The 14,872-nt window shown below is 49.5% G+C and overlaps 1 protein-coding gene across 1 annotated transcript in view; it reads right to left on the minus strand.

Annotated features, from left to right (window-relative positions):
- The window catches only part of MTOR (mechanistic target of rapamycin kinase), a 132,113-nt gene that overhangs the window by 35,921 nt on the left and 81,320 nt on the right, over positions 1–14,872 (minus strand). Inside the window, exons 29-30 of the mRNA XM_042997977.1 lie at positions 7,868–7,943; positions 4,773–4,912 (exon numbers count right to left, since the gene is read on the minus strand). Coding sequence (XP_042853911.1) covers positions 4,773–4,912; positions 7,868–7,943 — 216 coding nt within the window. The remainder of the gene's footprint in view (positions 1–4,772; positions 4,913–7,867; positions 7,944–14,872) is intronic.

A 14,872-nucleotide genomic window follows, 5' to 3' on the forward strand; every position in this document is an offset into this window, starting at 1 on the left:
GGTTCCTCTCCCATCAGCATTTGTCACAAACAAAAATGCAGAATACACTGAATCTTAACGCTCAAAGGCAAGGGGAGAACAAAATCAAATACATAAGAAAATATGAGGGGCGCCTGGGTGGCTTGGTTGGTTAAGCGTCCAACTTCGGCTCAGGTCATGATCTTACGGTCCGTGAGTTCGAGCCCCGCGTTGGGCTCTGTGCTGACAGCTCAGAGCCTGGAGCCTGTTTCAGATTCTGTGTCTCCCTCTCTCTCTGCCCCTCCCCTGTTCATGCTCTGTTTCTCTCTGTCTCAAAAATAAATAAATGTTAAAAAAAAAAAAAAATATGAGTCTGTGTGTGGGGCAAACAGTACGATCTCTTTTCTGGCACCTCTCACGGCACTCCAGGGAGAACTGGGTAAAACGCCTGTCCTCCAAGACTTTGACCTTCCCACTGAGCACAGGGGCAGAAAGCTCCAAAAGTGTTCTTTCATTTGAACACCTAAGTGGCTGACGGCCTCTGATCTCGCTCCTGAGCAATCTGTTCTCTAGGACCCAAGGGCCTGTGAAGGAGTAGTTAGGGAGAGGGCTTACTCACACTCACCCTGGCAGCAGGTGTGGCTGTGTGTGCCATGGGGCTGGGCTGGGGGCTTAGCTTCCTGGGGCAGACGAGCATGGGGAAGGGGTAGGTTCTTAGCTCACTGGTAACCCCTGGTCACTGCTGACGCCGCCTCTGCGGGCGTGTTCAGGACACATACTCGAAGCAAAAGCTGCTTAGAAATCACACGTTCGATAGAACTGACCGCACAAACCATGTGAGAACCCTGCAGGTGATCGGGAAAAGGATCCTGCTTCATTCATCTCTTTTTAAAATCTCTTTCAGCCGGCCGCGTTCCTAAATCCCCTGGTCAGCATCACCAGCCACTTACACTTTATAGGTAATTATGGAACTGGAACGGATCCAAGAGAGCAGAGGCAAAGGGGACCCAGCCCCGCCACGGCAGGAGACCTAGATCGCTTAGCTCTTGGGACCCCGCAGGCAGGCTGTGTCAACCTCCCCGAGTGTCACAGGGGATTGGACAGAATCACAATGAAAGCCTCTTCAATATATCCAAGCTACCCCTACATAACCAACGTAAGAAAGTGCTCGTCTCGAATTCCTAAAGTGAGAAGGGGGCTGGAAACGGCCTTGAGGAGGAAGAAACAGTACGGATGGACTTTGAAAGGGGGGCAGAGTTTCAAAAAGTGGAAAAAGGAGCAGAGGAGGAAGTGGGTACACTTCAGGAAACTGAATCGACAAACGCAGAGGAAACAAATTCTGTGGAGTTTGAAGAGCAAGGTTTGGCCAGAGCTCGGATTATGAGGTAAAGTTCACTGAGAAATGGGCTGGGGTCACGACACAAAAGACTTGGATGCTAGGCTGTGACACTTACATATAAATTCAAGGGCAAAATGGAGACGCTAAAACATTTTAGGAATTGATTTGTTAGAGTTGAATTTTAAGAATGTTTACACCTTGTTTTTTTTTTTTTTTTTAATCTTTCTCTTAATAGCATGGTTGTATGATAACCAATTTGAAAGTGGAAAAAATTGTTTTTGAAATAATGTGGCTAGTTTTCAACATACTACTCTTGCTTTAGATCAGTACTGTCCAATAGGTTTCTAGAGTGATGGAAATGTTCTCGATCTGCACTGTCCAATGCACCAGCCATCATCTGAATGTGGCTGAGTACTTGAAATGTGACCAGTGTGACTTGAATCATTAATTTTATTTAATTTTAAATAGCCACACTTGGGCTAGTGGCTACAGCAGTTTTGGATACCTGTCGGACATGAAAAACAAAAAAAACCTTAGTTGTACAAACTAATGAAGCAGATTTGATAGGCTATGCTTCCTCATTTATTGAGGTGGACGACTCATTAGGAGAATGCTAATTATGGAAATAAATAATAACATTTCAATCTCCCTAATAATGGTTAAACCAGACAAACCAATTTCAAGCAATTTTAGACTATTATCTGCATATATGTGATCCAATGCCTAAGGCTAAAATCATTGACATTAAATTTTCATGCAGTACAATTAGATCTTTTGTCTTAGGAATACAGTAATAACTTTATATTAAGAAGTAAAAATAGCCATCGTTTGCCAAAGAATATCTATAATTAGGTACAGAAAGGATGTGTAGTGGGAGAGCGTTCTGCGTTCTTCTCAGAAGACTTCCTTTGATTTTTCTCCAATAATATTCTTTAAACTGCCCAAGGTATTAACATTTCAGAACAATCTAAATTTGCCTATTTAGACAGACTGAGATTTCCTAATAATAACAAAATGGAATACCGTGAGGCCCTTGAGAAAACGAGACAGCACTTCAGGTAGTGACGGGAGAGTGGCTCACACGCGTTAAGTGAAAAAACAAGGTGCAAAGAGGTGTGCAGAATTCACCATCATAATGTACATGGTGCACCGACGCGGACCGTCACCGGGAGTCTCCACGAGGACCCGGCCTCGGCGCCTGCGGGTCTGGGTGGCTGCGGGATGGGGAGAAGACTTGGTTTGCGCAGTTCCGTCACTGGTTTGTACTAGTGGATTCTGTACCACGGTGGATTTTACCTTTTCAAAAATACAACGCTTTAAAAATAAAAAATGATTACAAGAACGTAGAGTAAAAAAAAAAAACAAACAAAAAAACAAAAACGTCCTTCAGGGACAGAGGCTGCCAATGCAGATCCAAATGCGAGGGTGCGGGCCTGTGGAACTTCCCCCAGACGGCTCCTTGGAGGCCTGGTTTCAGGGGAACCTTAGGCTTTGGGATGATCTGACCTCTGAGGAGCTCTGGGGGTGTTCCGGCTTCCCTTTATGCTGGAAGCTGAAACCGTAATTTCTTCTGTCCTCACTTCCGCACCTAATCCAAATCCTGTCAACAACGCCTCCTAAACACCTTGGGATCCAGCCCCCTCCCTCTCCCCCTTCTCCCCTTGGGCGGCCTCTGAACAGGCCCTTCCAACCCTTCTCTGGTCTCCCTTCGATCCACTCTCTCAATTTGCTCCGAAAGGTTCTGTGTATAATGCAAACCTGCCAGTCACGGCCCTCCAACTCCTCGGAGGGCCGGTCAGTAGCCTTAACTCCTCACGTGGTATACACCCCACGCCACCTGGCCCCGGGCGACCTCTTCTGCCTCCCCTGTTACCTCTCCACATCACACTTGACCCTCCGAGCCACACTGAACTTTCAGAACACTGAACACACTGTGTTCACTCCTCACTACACACGTTCAAGTTAGGTATCACTTCCTCCTGGAAGCCTTCCAAACGCTTCTACGCCTGGATTGGGGGCCCTTCTATTTCCCACAGCCCCCTGCACTTCCTCTTTATTACTGTATTCACTCTGTACTACTGTGGCCCAGTTACCTGGCCTGTGAGCTCTGGGAAGGCAGGGGCTGTGTCGCCTGGTTCGCTGCTGCGTCCTTGGGACCTGGCACGGACACTGGCCATGAAGAGGTGCTCAGTAATTACTGGCTGAATGGGTACATAGGGGCCCTCCGGTCTCCTGTCTCAGAGAAAGTCTGGATAATCCACTCGTGGGGAAGCAGCATGGCATTTCAACTATTTAAAACTATTGTTACAGTAGTTCAGCATTGTGACGCCTGGGGGGCTCAGTCCGTTCAGTGCCTGACTCGATTTCGGCTCAGGTTGTGATCTCACGGTTCGTGAGGTTGAGTACCGCGTCGGACTCTGTGCTGAGAGTGCGGAGCCTGCTTGGGATTCTCTCTCTCTCTCTCCCTCTCTCAAAATAAAAATTAAACATTAAAAAAATAGCATCTCACCACTGTACTGTGGCCTTTTGTTCCAACTATTTAAAAAACTGCACACAGGGACGCCTGGGTGGCTCAGCCAGTTGAGCATCTGGCTTCGGCTCAGGTCATGATCTCACAGTTCATGGGTTTCAGCCCCGCATCGGGCTCTGTGCTGACAGCTCAGAGCCTGGAGCCTGCTTTGGATTCTGTGTCTCCCTCTCTCTCTGCTCCTCCCCTGCTCATGCTCTGTCTCTCTCTCTCTCTCCTTCAAAAATGAATAAAAACTTAAAAAAAAAATTTTTTTAAACCTGCACTAGATGCTGGGAAACAGAATAGGGACCATTTTCCCTTCAATGTCCCCCCAAAAATCCCCAGACCAAGACCTCGGCAAGTGTTTGCAGCTAAACTCCCCATTCCCCTTCAGTGTCCCCCAGTCTTAGTCCTCCCTTCAGGGGGGAGGGCAAGGCCATCCTGCTCCCTCCGGTGGTTAAAGTCGTCTGCTCAGACCACCGTCACTGTACTCTCCGGCCTTAATGACTATCTGCGATATGCTTGTCTCACGAGCCTCCTGATGGAGGGAGGCCTTATTTTCTGTGCTTCTTTTATGTCTGGGGCCTGGCAGAGTGCCGGGCACGTAGTAAGCGTTCAATATAGATGAAGCATCTGAAGAGGGCGGTAACTTGTTCTTCTCTCCCAAAATCATTAGCAAGAACTAATAAAGAAAAGGCTGCACAGTAAGAACGTGAGGTCTGCATAGTCAAGGTCAAGAGGCAGACGGGAAGGAGCAGGTGTAGATCCTAGCAGCTCACCCAAGCCCGCCCTGTCCTCGAGGACTTACAAAGTCTAGGTCTGAAAAAAAACCTCCAAACACCCAAGGTCTAGATGATCCCCGGGAAGATGCCCAGTGAAACAAAGAGGAGTGTCTTGGGTGAGAACTCTGCGTGGGGGAAGCCCTCCAAATCCGAAACCCCAGAGAGGACGTCCCCGGCGGCTCACCATTCCCCCAAGGCCTCGAGGCAGCGCATGCGACCCAGCATGAGCTCTGGGTCGTCCTTGTTGGTGTCCATCTTCTTGTCGTAGGCCACGAGCGCATCTTCCCACTCGTGCAGCTTCTCGTACCAGGTGGCCTGGATCTCCTGCCAGGTGGGAAAGAGAGAAGACTGCTGTGCGCATGGAGAGCTGGAGAGCAAATTAAAATTGCACGTTTTAAACCCCACGCTGCCTTTCTTAAGGTGCTAGGTGCTTCCCCCGTCACCGTATGTCCTGGCTTTGGTGGAAAAGAACTTCAGCATATCTGGAGGCAGCTTGGGTGGCGGTGCAAACACAGGTGCCTTGGCACACTGATGGAGTGACCCTGTGATAACCTGACAGCAGATGGCGGGCCATGTCCCCGTGCCCCGTCACGTCCTGCCCAGATGCAGGGGCCACCAGAGCCCCGGCAGGTGGGGATGCGATGACAGGGGAGATCCTTTGGGACAGCAGGAGGCCCCGACCAGAGCTCCTGCAAGGATGCCAAGGCCTCGGTCCGCTGGAGCGCGGGCCGCGGGCCACCGGACCGGGAGCTGCTTTCCTGATGGGGCCGGAAAGACCAGGCATATTTGCACATTTGCTGGAGGAAAATAACTCGAATTTTTAAAAGCTCCTGATTCTCTGCATTTCTTAATGCGTTTTTAAACTTTCAGGAAATACTGATTTAAAATACGATAGAGCGCCACCACTTAAAATTCTTTGGAAAACCTTTCCTCCCTTCTTCGACTCCTGCATCCAATGTTCCCTCCTGCTCAGCGCCTGGCAGGTCTGCCAGTGTCGGGGGCCAGAGGATGGTTTCCATTACCCGGGCAGATGGTGCGCCACGCTGAAATTCAGCGCTGGCCACGTGAGGAAGAGGGGCCACAGGCTAAAAGGGGCAGACTCCGGCTCTCCAAATGGTCAGGGGACAGACCGCTTCCCGAGACGTCTTTGCCTGCAGCCTCCCCCCCCCACCCCACCTCAGTCTGTCTTCTGGGCTTCTTCCTCACCAGCCTAGTGAAAGGCTACTTCTCTACAGGCCAGGGCAGTGGCTCTCCAGGGATTTCTCCAACAACAAGAGGAGTCTGCAGCGGATTCTGTACGATACGATCCAGGGCCCACCCGCGCTTCCCCCCATTGCCCTCCTTTCCTTTCTGAATAAAAGTCTTATTTGAGTGGTATTATTTGAGTAGCCGACCGCTACTCTGCTAAGCTCTCTGAAAGGACCTTTTCTTCTCGAACCTCCATAAGGAGGTCATTTCTATTTTCAGTCGTTAACTCGTGCCGACTTCCCCTCGGCGGCTCTTGGCACAGCCGATCCCCTCGGCCGCCCCTGCAAGAATTCCACTGCCCGGCAGCCCTCTGCCCTGTGTCGGTGCACAGGAGGGTTCACCCAAACCGGCCTGTCTGGCTCTGCAGAAGGGAAAACTACTTAAACTTCATTTTCCGAGGCTGTTTAGAAGAATATGAGAGCGAAAACTTAGAAGCGTGGCTGTAAAGACAGCGTTAAAATGAAAAACGCTAAAATTGGGAAGTAAATGATTTCTACCCCAGTGGGAAAGAGGAAGGGGGCCGGTGACCAGCGGATGGCACACGCTAGGCGCAGCCAAGCAGAAAGCAGAGGCAGCGGCATATGGAGCAGGTCAGGCAGGGGGCAGGATATTTTGAATTGCAATAGATTGCAGAAACTATAAGGTTTAAGCAATGAATCACACGAAATTCTAATGAGATTGCTGTTACATAAATTGTGCTGAGAAAGCGCAGGTTCTGCCAAGAAAAGCCAAACCATTGTCAGGCTTAATACGCTTCAGCTCCCTAAATATAACAGAAAATCCACCACGGGTTTAGCAACAATCCTGGACCTAATGGCCACCTTTAGAACCTGGAGACGGAGGAACTTGCACTTAAGGCTGGCGCTCTGAGCCGCTGGGCATTAGCTAGCTGCTGGCAGGTCACCCGAATGCCAGATGGTCATGGGAGCTCCGTTTCTATCGCCCTTACTGCGGCCCAAGCTCTAGGGAGAGCAAAGGAGGAGAATGAATGTCTTTGAGAGACTACGTGAAGCGCCCCCTCTGCAATCAAGGATTGAGGCAAAGGTGGAGACGTAGTCCCTTCTGCCCTGTCATCTGGACAGATGCTGTCTTGGTCTAGTTACAGATAGGTGCTCAAGATGGCAAAATACTCCCTGGAAAGTTCCAGTCCAGTTGACTAGCCCCTGTGTGAGGCAAAAGCCTATGAAGCGGCCATGGATTTCTTCACTCTAACACACTGGGCTCTTGATTACGGCAAACCTGAGTAAGTGACCCACGCGACTAACAAAAGGTTCCTCATCAAATGCACGGACCCAGAACATCTTGACCTTCCCAGAAGTCAATGCCGAGTTGATTAAGTCAATGCTTTATATATGGTTAGGTAGTTACCAAAGCACCCTCCCCGGACCACAGAGGGTAAGGGAAACATTTTAATATTGATAAGTCAAAGATGGCAGGAGAGAAGAAGCTATGTGAGCAATAATGAAATGGAACAATTCCTTAACAGGAGGTATAAATTATAGTACATTTTTTTCTGGAGCACTGGCCATGGTTTCTTCTGAGGTATGTCCTGAGCGTTAATCGTGGGCCGGTGGCGATGCCAGCCGCCACAGATGACACAAAATAACTCAGGTCAGGGTTAAATGGATGATGCCAGACTGCCTGGGTTCAAGTCCTGGCTCGGCCAGTGATTCGCTGTCAGATCAGGTGAGGTTGCTGTTCTGCTGGGACCACCGGCTCCCTTCCTGTAGGATGGGGTCACGATTGCACCTCTACTCATCGGGCTGTTGTGAGGACCGAATGAGATGGTGTACATAAAGTACGCAGCGAAGGGTCGGGCACGTGCCAAGAGTCTGATGCACACCAGCTATTACTATTTATCAGGTTCCGTCCTCCCGACCTATATTCAATTTGAATGTAATCCATACAGCCGCTCTCTCCTTCATCCTTACGGTACAGCAAAGTCAGATGTCAGCAATTGGGAAAAGAACAGGAAAGTAACTTTCTCCAGGGGGTGGCTGAGTGCCTCCCTAGCCAGGTCTCTGCACTTACCAGCTCTCCGAAGTGTTTCATGGCATATTCTAATACCCCGGCAGCTGCCTCTGGCTGTTGTAGCTTATTATTAATGCTGGGGAGACAAAAGGAAGAGGGGGTTACACTCAACATGTCAGAGAGTGGGAGGCGTGGGGGTCGTGGCGGGTAGATGGCTCACCAGCCCATCGGAGACAGTGTCTTGCAGAGAAGGTGACTGTCTGTTACCACCCAGCAAGCTCAGTCTGAATGACTTCTTCTAAGGAATGATTTCATCTCGACCCCACACTCCTGGTTTTGAGGGGGCAGCGTCTGGTAGACAGGAAGCCTCACCGGCTCTGGGGCCCTTTCTCCAACCAGCACGGACTGGCTTCCTCTCAGATACTGTCAGTCAGGCACCTTGTGTCTGTTTTCTAAAAACTAGAAGCCCTGGGTCCGTATTTGGCCCTGTCGTTGAACACGACCAGATGAGGTCCCTCTGAACTTTGAACTCTTATTTCCGCTCATCAGTTGCCTCCAGGAATCAGAATGATCAAAGTCGACAAAAACCATCAGGCTCTGTGGGTGACACAGAAGTGGCACGGAGGCTGGGTCATCCACGTTAATGACAGAGCACCCCAGGGACTGTGGCTGTGCAACCATCTTGACTGCTCCCCCGATAGCCCATTTCCTTCCAAGATGGACGCTTCCTTAGTCCCTCTTCGAGGACCACCCCCTCCCTCTGCAGTGGGCAGCCAGGGACCTCATCCAGGGTCACATGCCTGGCGGAACGATGCTTTTCACTAACGACACGCTACTCTGCTGTCATCTGTGGGCAGCATGTGGCCACTGGGACCGACTGGGGGACTGTAACGTATTAGGACAACTAGGCGGTAGGCTGGCGGTGGGTGCCTGGCGCTGGCTAACCAGGGAGGCTGTAGAGAGGCCCCGGAAGTTGGACAGCAGCAGGGCCGAGACCCTTGTTCCGACGGTAACATACACGAAAGGGGAAGCGGAAACTAAGCCAACCCTGAACGTAAGCTGGAGTTACAGAAGGACGGGAACGAGGGACGAAACAGGCCTGAGAAACTCATAGGACAGCAGTTTCTTTATCTGTTCACAGGTGGGGAGCAAACGATGTCAGTCCAACTTGGGAGTCTAGACTGTTTAACGAGCAAGGGATCCAGTTTATTGCCCGAAGTACAAACTGTCTACTTGACTAGAATTAATTTTTAAGTGGTTTTGGGAAACTCCAGGATTTGGGTGGAATGTGGTAATAATATGGCAAGAGATTGCTGGTATAAATATTATTTTTAAAAATTCAAATTCCACCACATTTATTCCAATAAAACCAAGAGGGAACTGCCCACAATCTGTCAAACTAGAGAAGTTAACATTTGTGAAAGTAATAATCTAATGCCTCATGTTTACAAAGCACATTTCAAATGATCTTTCCAACCTATCACTGCTTTAACCTCATGCATCCCTGAGAGAGTGGAAAGGAAAGGTATTACCAGTCTTGTTTCACTCCTGGGGAGACTCAGGCCTGAAAGGGTAGCAATGTTCCCCGAGGCCCACAATGAATGGGGAGAGTCTCCATATGATCTGAAGCAATTTTATGACTCTCCTTTGTTAAGGTGAGGATGGGGAGGGGGGAGGGGGGCCGCTTTGGATTTGGAGTCAGAGAGCTTGGGTTTCCATTTCTGGAGGTCCAATCCTGCCACATATAAGCTGTACGACCATAAGCAAGTTCCCTTTTTTGAGTTTTAAGCTTCTCATCTATAAAATGGGCCTAATACCACTCCTTTCAAGCTTCCTCAGGGAACAAAATGAAATAATGGGTATGAAATTACTAAGCAGATCCTGGTAAATGCTCCTTCCCTCATTTGGTTTTGTCTAAGAATAAAGGTTGCTAGAAACGTAGCTGTATGCTTGTGTACAGAAAGAACACTCCTCTAAGGTTGAGACTCGAGCCAGCACTAAGAAATCATCAACTCATCCTGAAGACAACTATTTGAGTAGGGTGCCCAGGCTCTAGGCCCTGCAACTGGAGGGGAGAGTCACATACAGATGTCTCTCTCCTTTATTTACAGCAGACAGGTGACCTCAGGTGGCATCTACTGGGCAGACCCACCGGCACTTCTGTGCTGCTCCTAAGCAATGAGCCAGAAGGTTCTCCATATAAGTCAGTCCACTGCAGGACTCAGAAACATTCAAAGAGAAGCAATAACACCATGGTTTCTTTCCAGAAGTCCTATGAGATTTAAAAAAAAAAAAAAAATTGTGTATATATGAATGTATGTATATATTTACTTAAATAATTTTTTAAAGTTTATTTACTTAGTTTGAGAGAGCAGAAAGAGAGTGAGAGTGGGTCAGGAGCAGAGAGAGAGGGGAGAGAGAATCCCAGGCAGGCTCCATGCTGTCAGCACACAGCCTGACTCGGGGCTTGATCTCATGAACTATGAGATCATGCGTGACCTGGGCCGAAATCAAGCGATGGCTGCTCAACTGACTGAGCTACTCAGTGCCCCTGTTTATTTTTTTTTAAGTAAGCTCTATGCCCAATGTGGGGCTTGAACTCACCACCCCAAGATCAAGAGTCACATACTCTACCAACGGAGCCGGCCAGGCACCCCATGTGAGTTTTTCTAATGAGCTCACTCACACAGGGTTAGGTGAATTTTATTAATATCACTCTTAGCTGTATCCATACAGCTTTGTGATTACCTAGTTCCCCGAACCCAAACACAGATTTTGGAAGCTTAAGAAGACATGGAAAAAAAAAAAAAAGCCAATGTATCTTCTATAATGAAACATGTAATATGCCATACGTAAATACATATAATTACATAGTCTGTATATTCTTTTTGGTTCCAGTGTGGATTCTGGGATGACCGTGGCAGAGATATTAACTACTCTGGTGAGGAAGACAATGTGTTCCTTGCCTAAAGCAAAAGAAGTTAACTCTAAGAATCACACATAAAAATCCAGGAGTTCCAATAAATGCCTTCCGATCTTGCGTTCTGGAGCATATGCTATTTTCAAGAGCAAATTACAAACATTGCCAAAGTTTGCCTCACTTGGGACAAAGCCAACACAAAAACGGAAGCAAGCAAAAGCCTCTTCCCACCCCATTCTCCCACTCATTATGCCTAAAAAGGAAAGCTTTACAACAAGCTGATCAAAATCAGGAAATTAATGACTAGGAACCAGAGGAGAAATATGAATTTTACCTTAATATTGCTATGGCTTTGATATCCCTCATCAAAGGAGAGACTGACTTAGCTTTGCAAATTAAAAACAAAACAACCCCCCCCCCCGCCACCAAAACTCATCGTATGCCCCCTACTCCTTCAAGGGAAAGTCCAAATAAGTCCCCTACCTGTAGAATACAGACAGAGGTGCTGGGCTCCCTTGGGGGAACCACCGAGCAGGACTTTAGAACCTGCCAGAAAACTGGGGGTTGTACCTTGAGATTCTGTCCAACAGTAAGGATGATCACTGAAAAATTACAGCTTTGACTAGACGGACTAAAACACAGCCATGAAAAATAACCGGGGTCAGCCTGAGGAAAGGGTCCCTTATTAAATCCTTGGTCTCTGGATTGAGGACCTGAAGGAAAGGAGGAGACTGTGCGCACCTACGGGCGACCGTTCAGAGTAAACATTTTGAGTTGACCGGCCGCTATCCCCATTTATTCTTTTCTCCTCCCTGTTCCCTCTTTATTTTCCTGACTACGCTTCCCTCTTCTTTCCTTCCATGGAGTCTTCCGCGCACGCTACGAGGCTGCTGGAGAATGCAGCTGTGGACGCGGAGAGGAGGTTCTGGTGAGGGAAGGAAACAAAACTCTTGGTGATACAAGAGTCTGTCATCTTGTTTGGGACCTTAATTTTTTCTCCTTCCGCCATGACTTCTGGCATTCCACTGCGGGAGGCAACGTATCAGAACAACAACAAAAAGAGACCTAAATTTACCGAGCGCTTACCGTATGTACGAGCCACGGGGCTTACTGCTTTTATGTGTTGTCTCATGAAGTAGGCACTAATATTAATATTCCCATTTTACACATGAACAAGCTGTGGCCCAGGTCACAGGCTCCCGTACCATTAAAAATGATCTTAAAAAATTGTTTTTTAACGTTTATTTATTTTTGAGACAGAGAGAGACAGACCATGAGTAGGGGAGGGGCGGGGAGAGGGGGAGACACAGAATCTGCAACAGGCTCCAGGCTCCGAGCTGTCGGCACAGCACCTGATGCGGGGCTTGAACTCACCGACCGTGAGATCGTGACCTGAGCGCCACCGTGGGCTTTTTCCAAGGCAGCGTGTTCGAGGCTGCTGGGCTTACAGACACAGCCCAGGCTACAAAGTGTGGGCTGCCTAAGTCTCTGTAGTCAAGTGCCCAGTCTCCTGCCTACTTGGGTGACACAGGGCTGTCCTCTGAAACAGTCCCCTTTAAAAAAAAAATGTTTTTTAAAAATATTTATTTATTTCTGACAGAGAGAGAGAGAGAGAAAGAGCATGGACAGGGGGCAGGGGGCAGAGGGAGAGGGAGACACAGAATCCAAAGCAGGCTCCGGGCTCCGAGCTGTCAGCACAGAGCCCGATGCAGGGCCCGAACTCACAGACTGTGAGATCATGACCTGAGCCGAAGTGGGGATGCTCAACCGACTGAGCCACCCAGGCGCCCTGAAATAGTCCCCTTTTAATAAAACTCAGATGTGGTTTTATGAGACTGAAGGGAGAGGCTCTATGTTTGGCTCGTGGGGAGAAATCACCTTCACTCAAAGCCCCCTTAATGAGGAACTCTTGTTTCATGGGGCAGCTGGGAGTTTTCTATCGTCCGTTCTATAAACGCTCCCTTGTGTGCCCCTCAGTCGCTCCGTGTTACTGCTGGAGGCTTAAAAGGGCAAACCGTTCCAAACCCCACAACAAAGAAGCGCTTAACGACACAAACCAGACCCCACGGACATCAGTCCAGGTGACAAGATCTGACCACAAACAAGCTGAGAGAGGTGGAGGTTCGGCAGCAACGTGCCCACGAGAACAGTGCAGAAGGACAGGCTGACGAATTTCCTGTCTCCTCTCGACAGGGGCTGAGGCCACAAGAACACAGAGCTTTGCCAGCTGGTGGAGGCCCAATCGGCAGGGGTCTGTCTGCATTCTGCTCTGTCTTCCAGTGGGAGCAGCCGGTTGAGATCTTACAGGCACGAATCTACAGGGCAAACAGAAATGCCCTGTCCACGTGATCATCCCGGAGCCCACAACTGAACCTGGCGTTAGAAAGCCCGTGAAGAGACAGACAAGAAGACAGCAAGGTAGGACAGCAGGAGGGGGAGAGGCCATTCTACCGACATTCACTTTCACTCATTCCCCACCCCAAGACTTAATTTTTATTAAGGGAAGTGGAGTTGAGAGCTAGAAACTGGGAAAATTCTTGGCAATTGAGGGAGACACTTTCTAGAGTTGCGCCGAATTAACAAATAAGGACGAGACAAGGCCTCCATGCCTTCCGTGGCAAACACCTTAAACCATGTATCTTCTCTCCCTGCTATCTGAGAATTCTTCTCCAGAAGCAGGGGAAGCGGGTCAGGTGGGCCAGTGGCTCAGATGTGAAGGAGATTCTCTCGCCGCCTCGGCAGATGCCCCGTCAAGAACGATGGCGAAAGAGCCAGTGCTGGCGGGAGGGCCTGCTTACTTCTCCACGGCTCTCCCTCTCGAGCTTCTCCTCAGTGCTTTTCCCGTGCAGGTGATGACCAGCCCCACGAGGATGAAACTGACCGAAAGGGTCAGTCACTAAGTCACTAGCTGCTCGGGGTCTTAATGCTGACCCACAGCATAGCAGTAAGACGGTCTCTGGCTTGGCATCCAAATGCCACTCCTACCACCTGAAGAATCCTCAAAGGGTTTGGCTCGTGGGAAGAAATCCCAAAGCGTTCTCAAAGTCATTGCTCCCCATGCTTCTGGATTGATGTCAAATCCCAAGTGGCTTGGCCTGATAACTAATTCCTTCTGGGATGACTCCTTTGGTTATTGACCTCATCTCTTAGCCTCGTTGCCTCAGCGACCTTCAGGCTATTAAGAACAAAGCCCGAGGGGCGTCTGGGTGGCTCAGTCGGTTGGTCGTCTGACTTCGGCTCAGGTCATGATCTCAAAGTTCGTGGGTTCGAGCCCCGTGTCGGGCTCTGTGCCGACAGCTCAGAGCCTGGAGCCTGCTTCGGATTCTGTGTCTCCCTCCCTCTCTGCACCTCCCCTGCTTGTCCTCTCTCTATATCTATCTCAAAAATAGACATTTAAAAAAAAAATTAAGAAAAAAAAGGACGCAGCCCAAGCCTGTTGGAAAGTCAGTCAAATAAGGAGCATCTGTGGTCACATCTGGGGGACCGCTTAGGCTTTCCTAGCGCTCCCATCAGGAATTTAGGAGAACGTTATGCACTCGCTTCCCAAATGGCTCCGGGCCTTCTTTCTCCTGTCTATTTCTAGTGCAGACCACAGTCTGTGTTTTATTTGGTGCCCAGTCAAGTAAGAATTCTCTGAATTCCCTTAGCGCCAGGCTGCGGACACATGCAACACAGCTGACTGGGGACCTTGGCAGGTCCGACCGAGGAGCTCCTGACCAGCCAAGATGAGGCCAAAGGGGACGTGGCTTTGCATCCTTACCACCTACATCGAGCAGTCCCTCCTGCTTCTCTTGTAGAGGCAGAGCTGCTTCAGACCATTCCCTGTCCCTTCTCCCAGCACCGAGGCTTAGCTCTGTGTGCCAAGCGTGATCCCCGCACAGAGCCAGGGAGATCTGCGGCCGGCCGGGCCCCGTGTCTTCATCGGGCAGTTCCCCCGGGACTCTGGGAGCAGCAGGGTAGACTGGGGAACCCAAGGGTGTGGCAGCCTCTTTCTGAAGAGGGTAAGTGAAGACAGAAGTCCACGTGAGGGCATCTGAACTGCGACATGGACAAAGGCCGTGAGGACGATTTAAACTCAGGCAGCAGGAAAACGCAGGCAGGCTGGTTGGCCTCCGTCGCCCACGGACAGCTAGGTCAGGTGATGA

This window comes from Panthera tigris, chromosome C1 (assembly GCF_018350195.1).
Source record: "Panthera tigris isolate Pti1 chromosome C1, P.tigris_Pti1_mat1.1, whole genome shotgun sequence".
Classification (NCBI taxonomy): domain Eukaryota; kingdom Metazoa; phylum Chordata; class Mammalia; order Carnivora; family Felidae; genus Panthera; species Panthera tigris.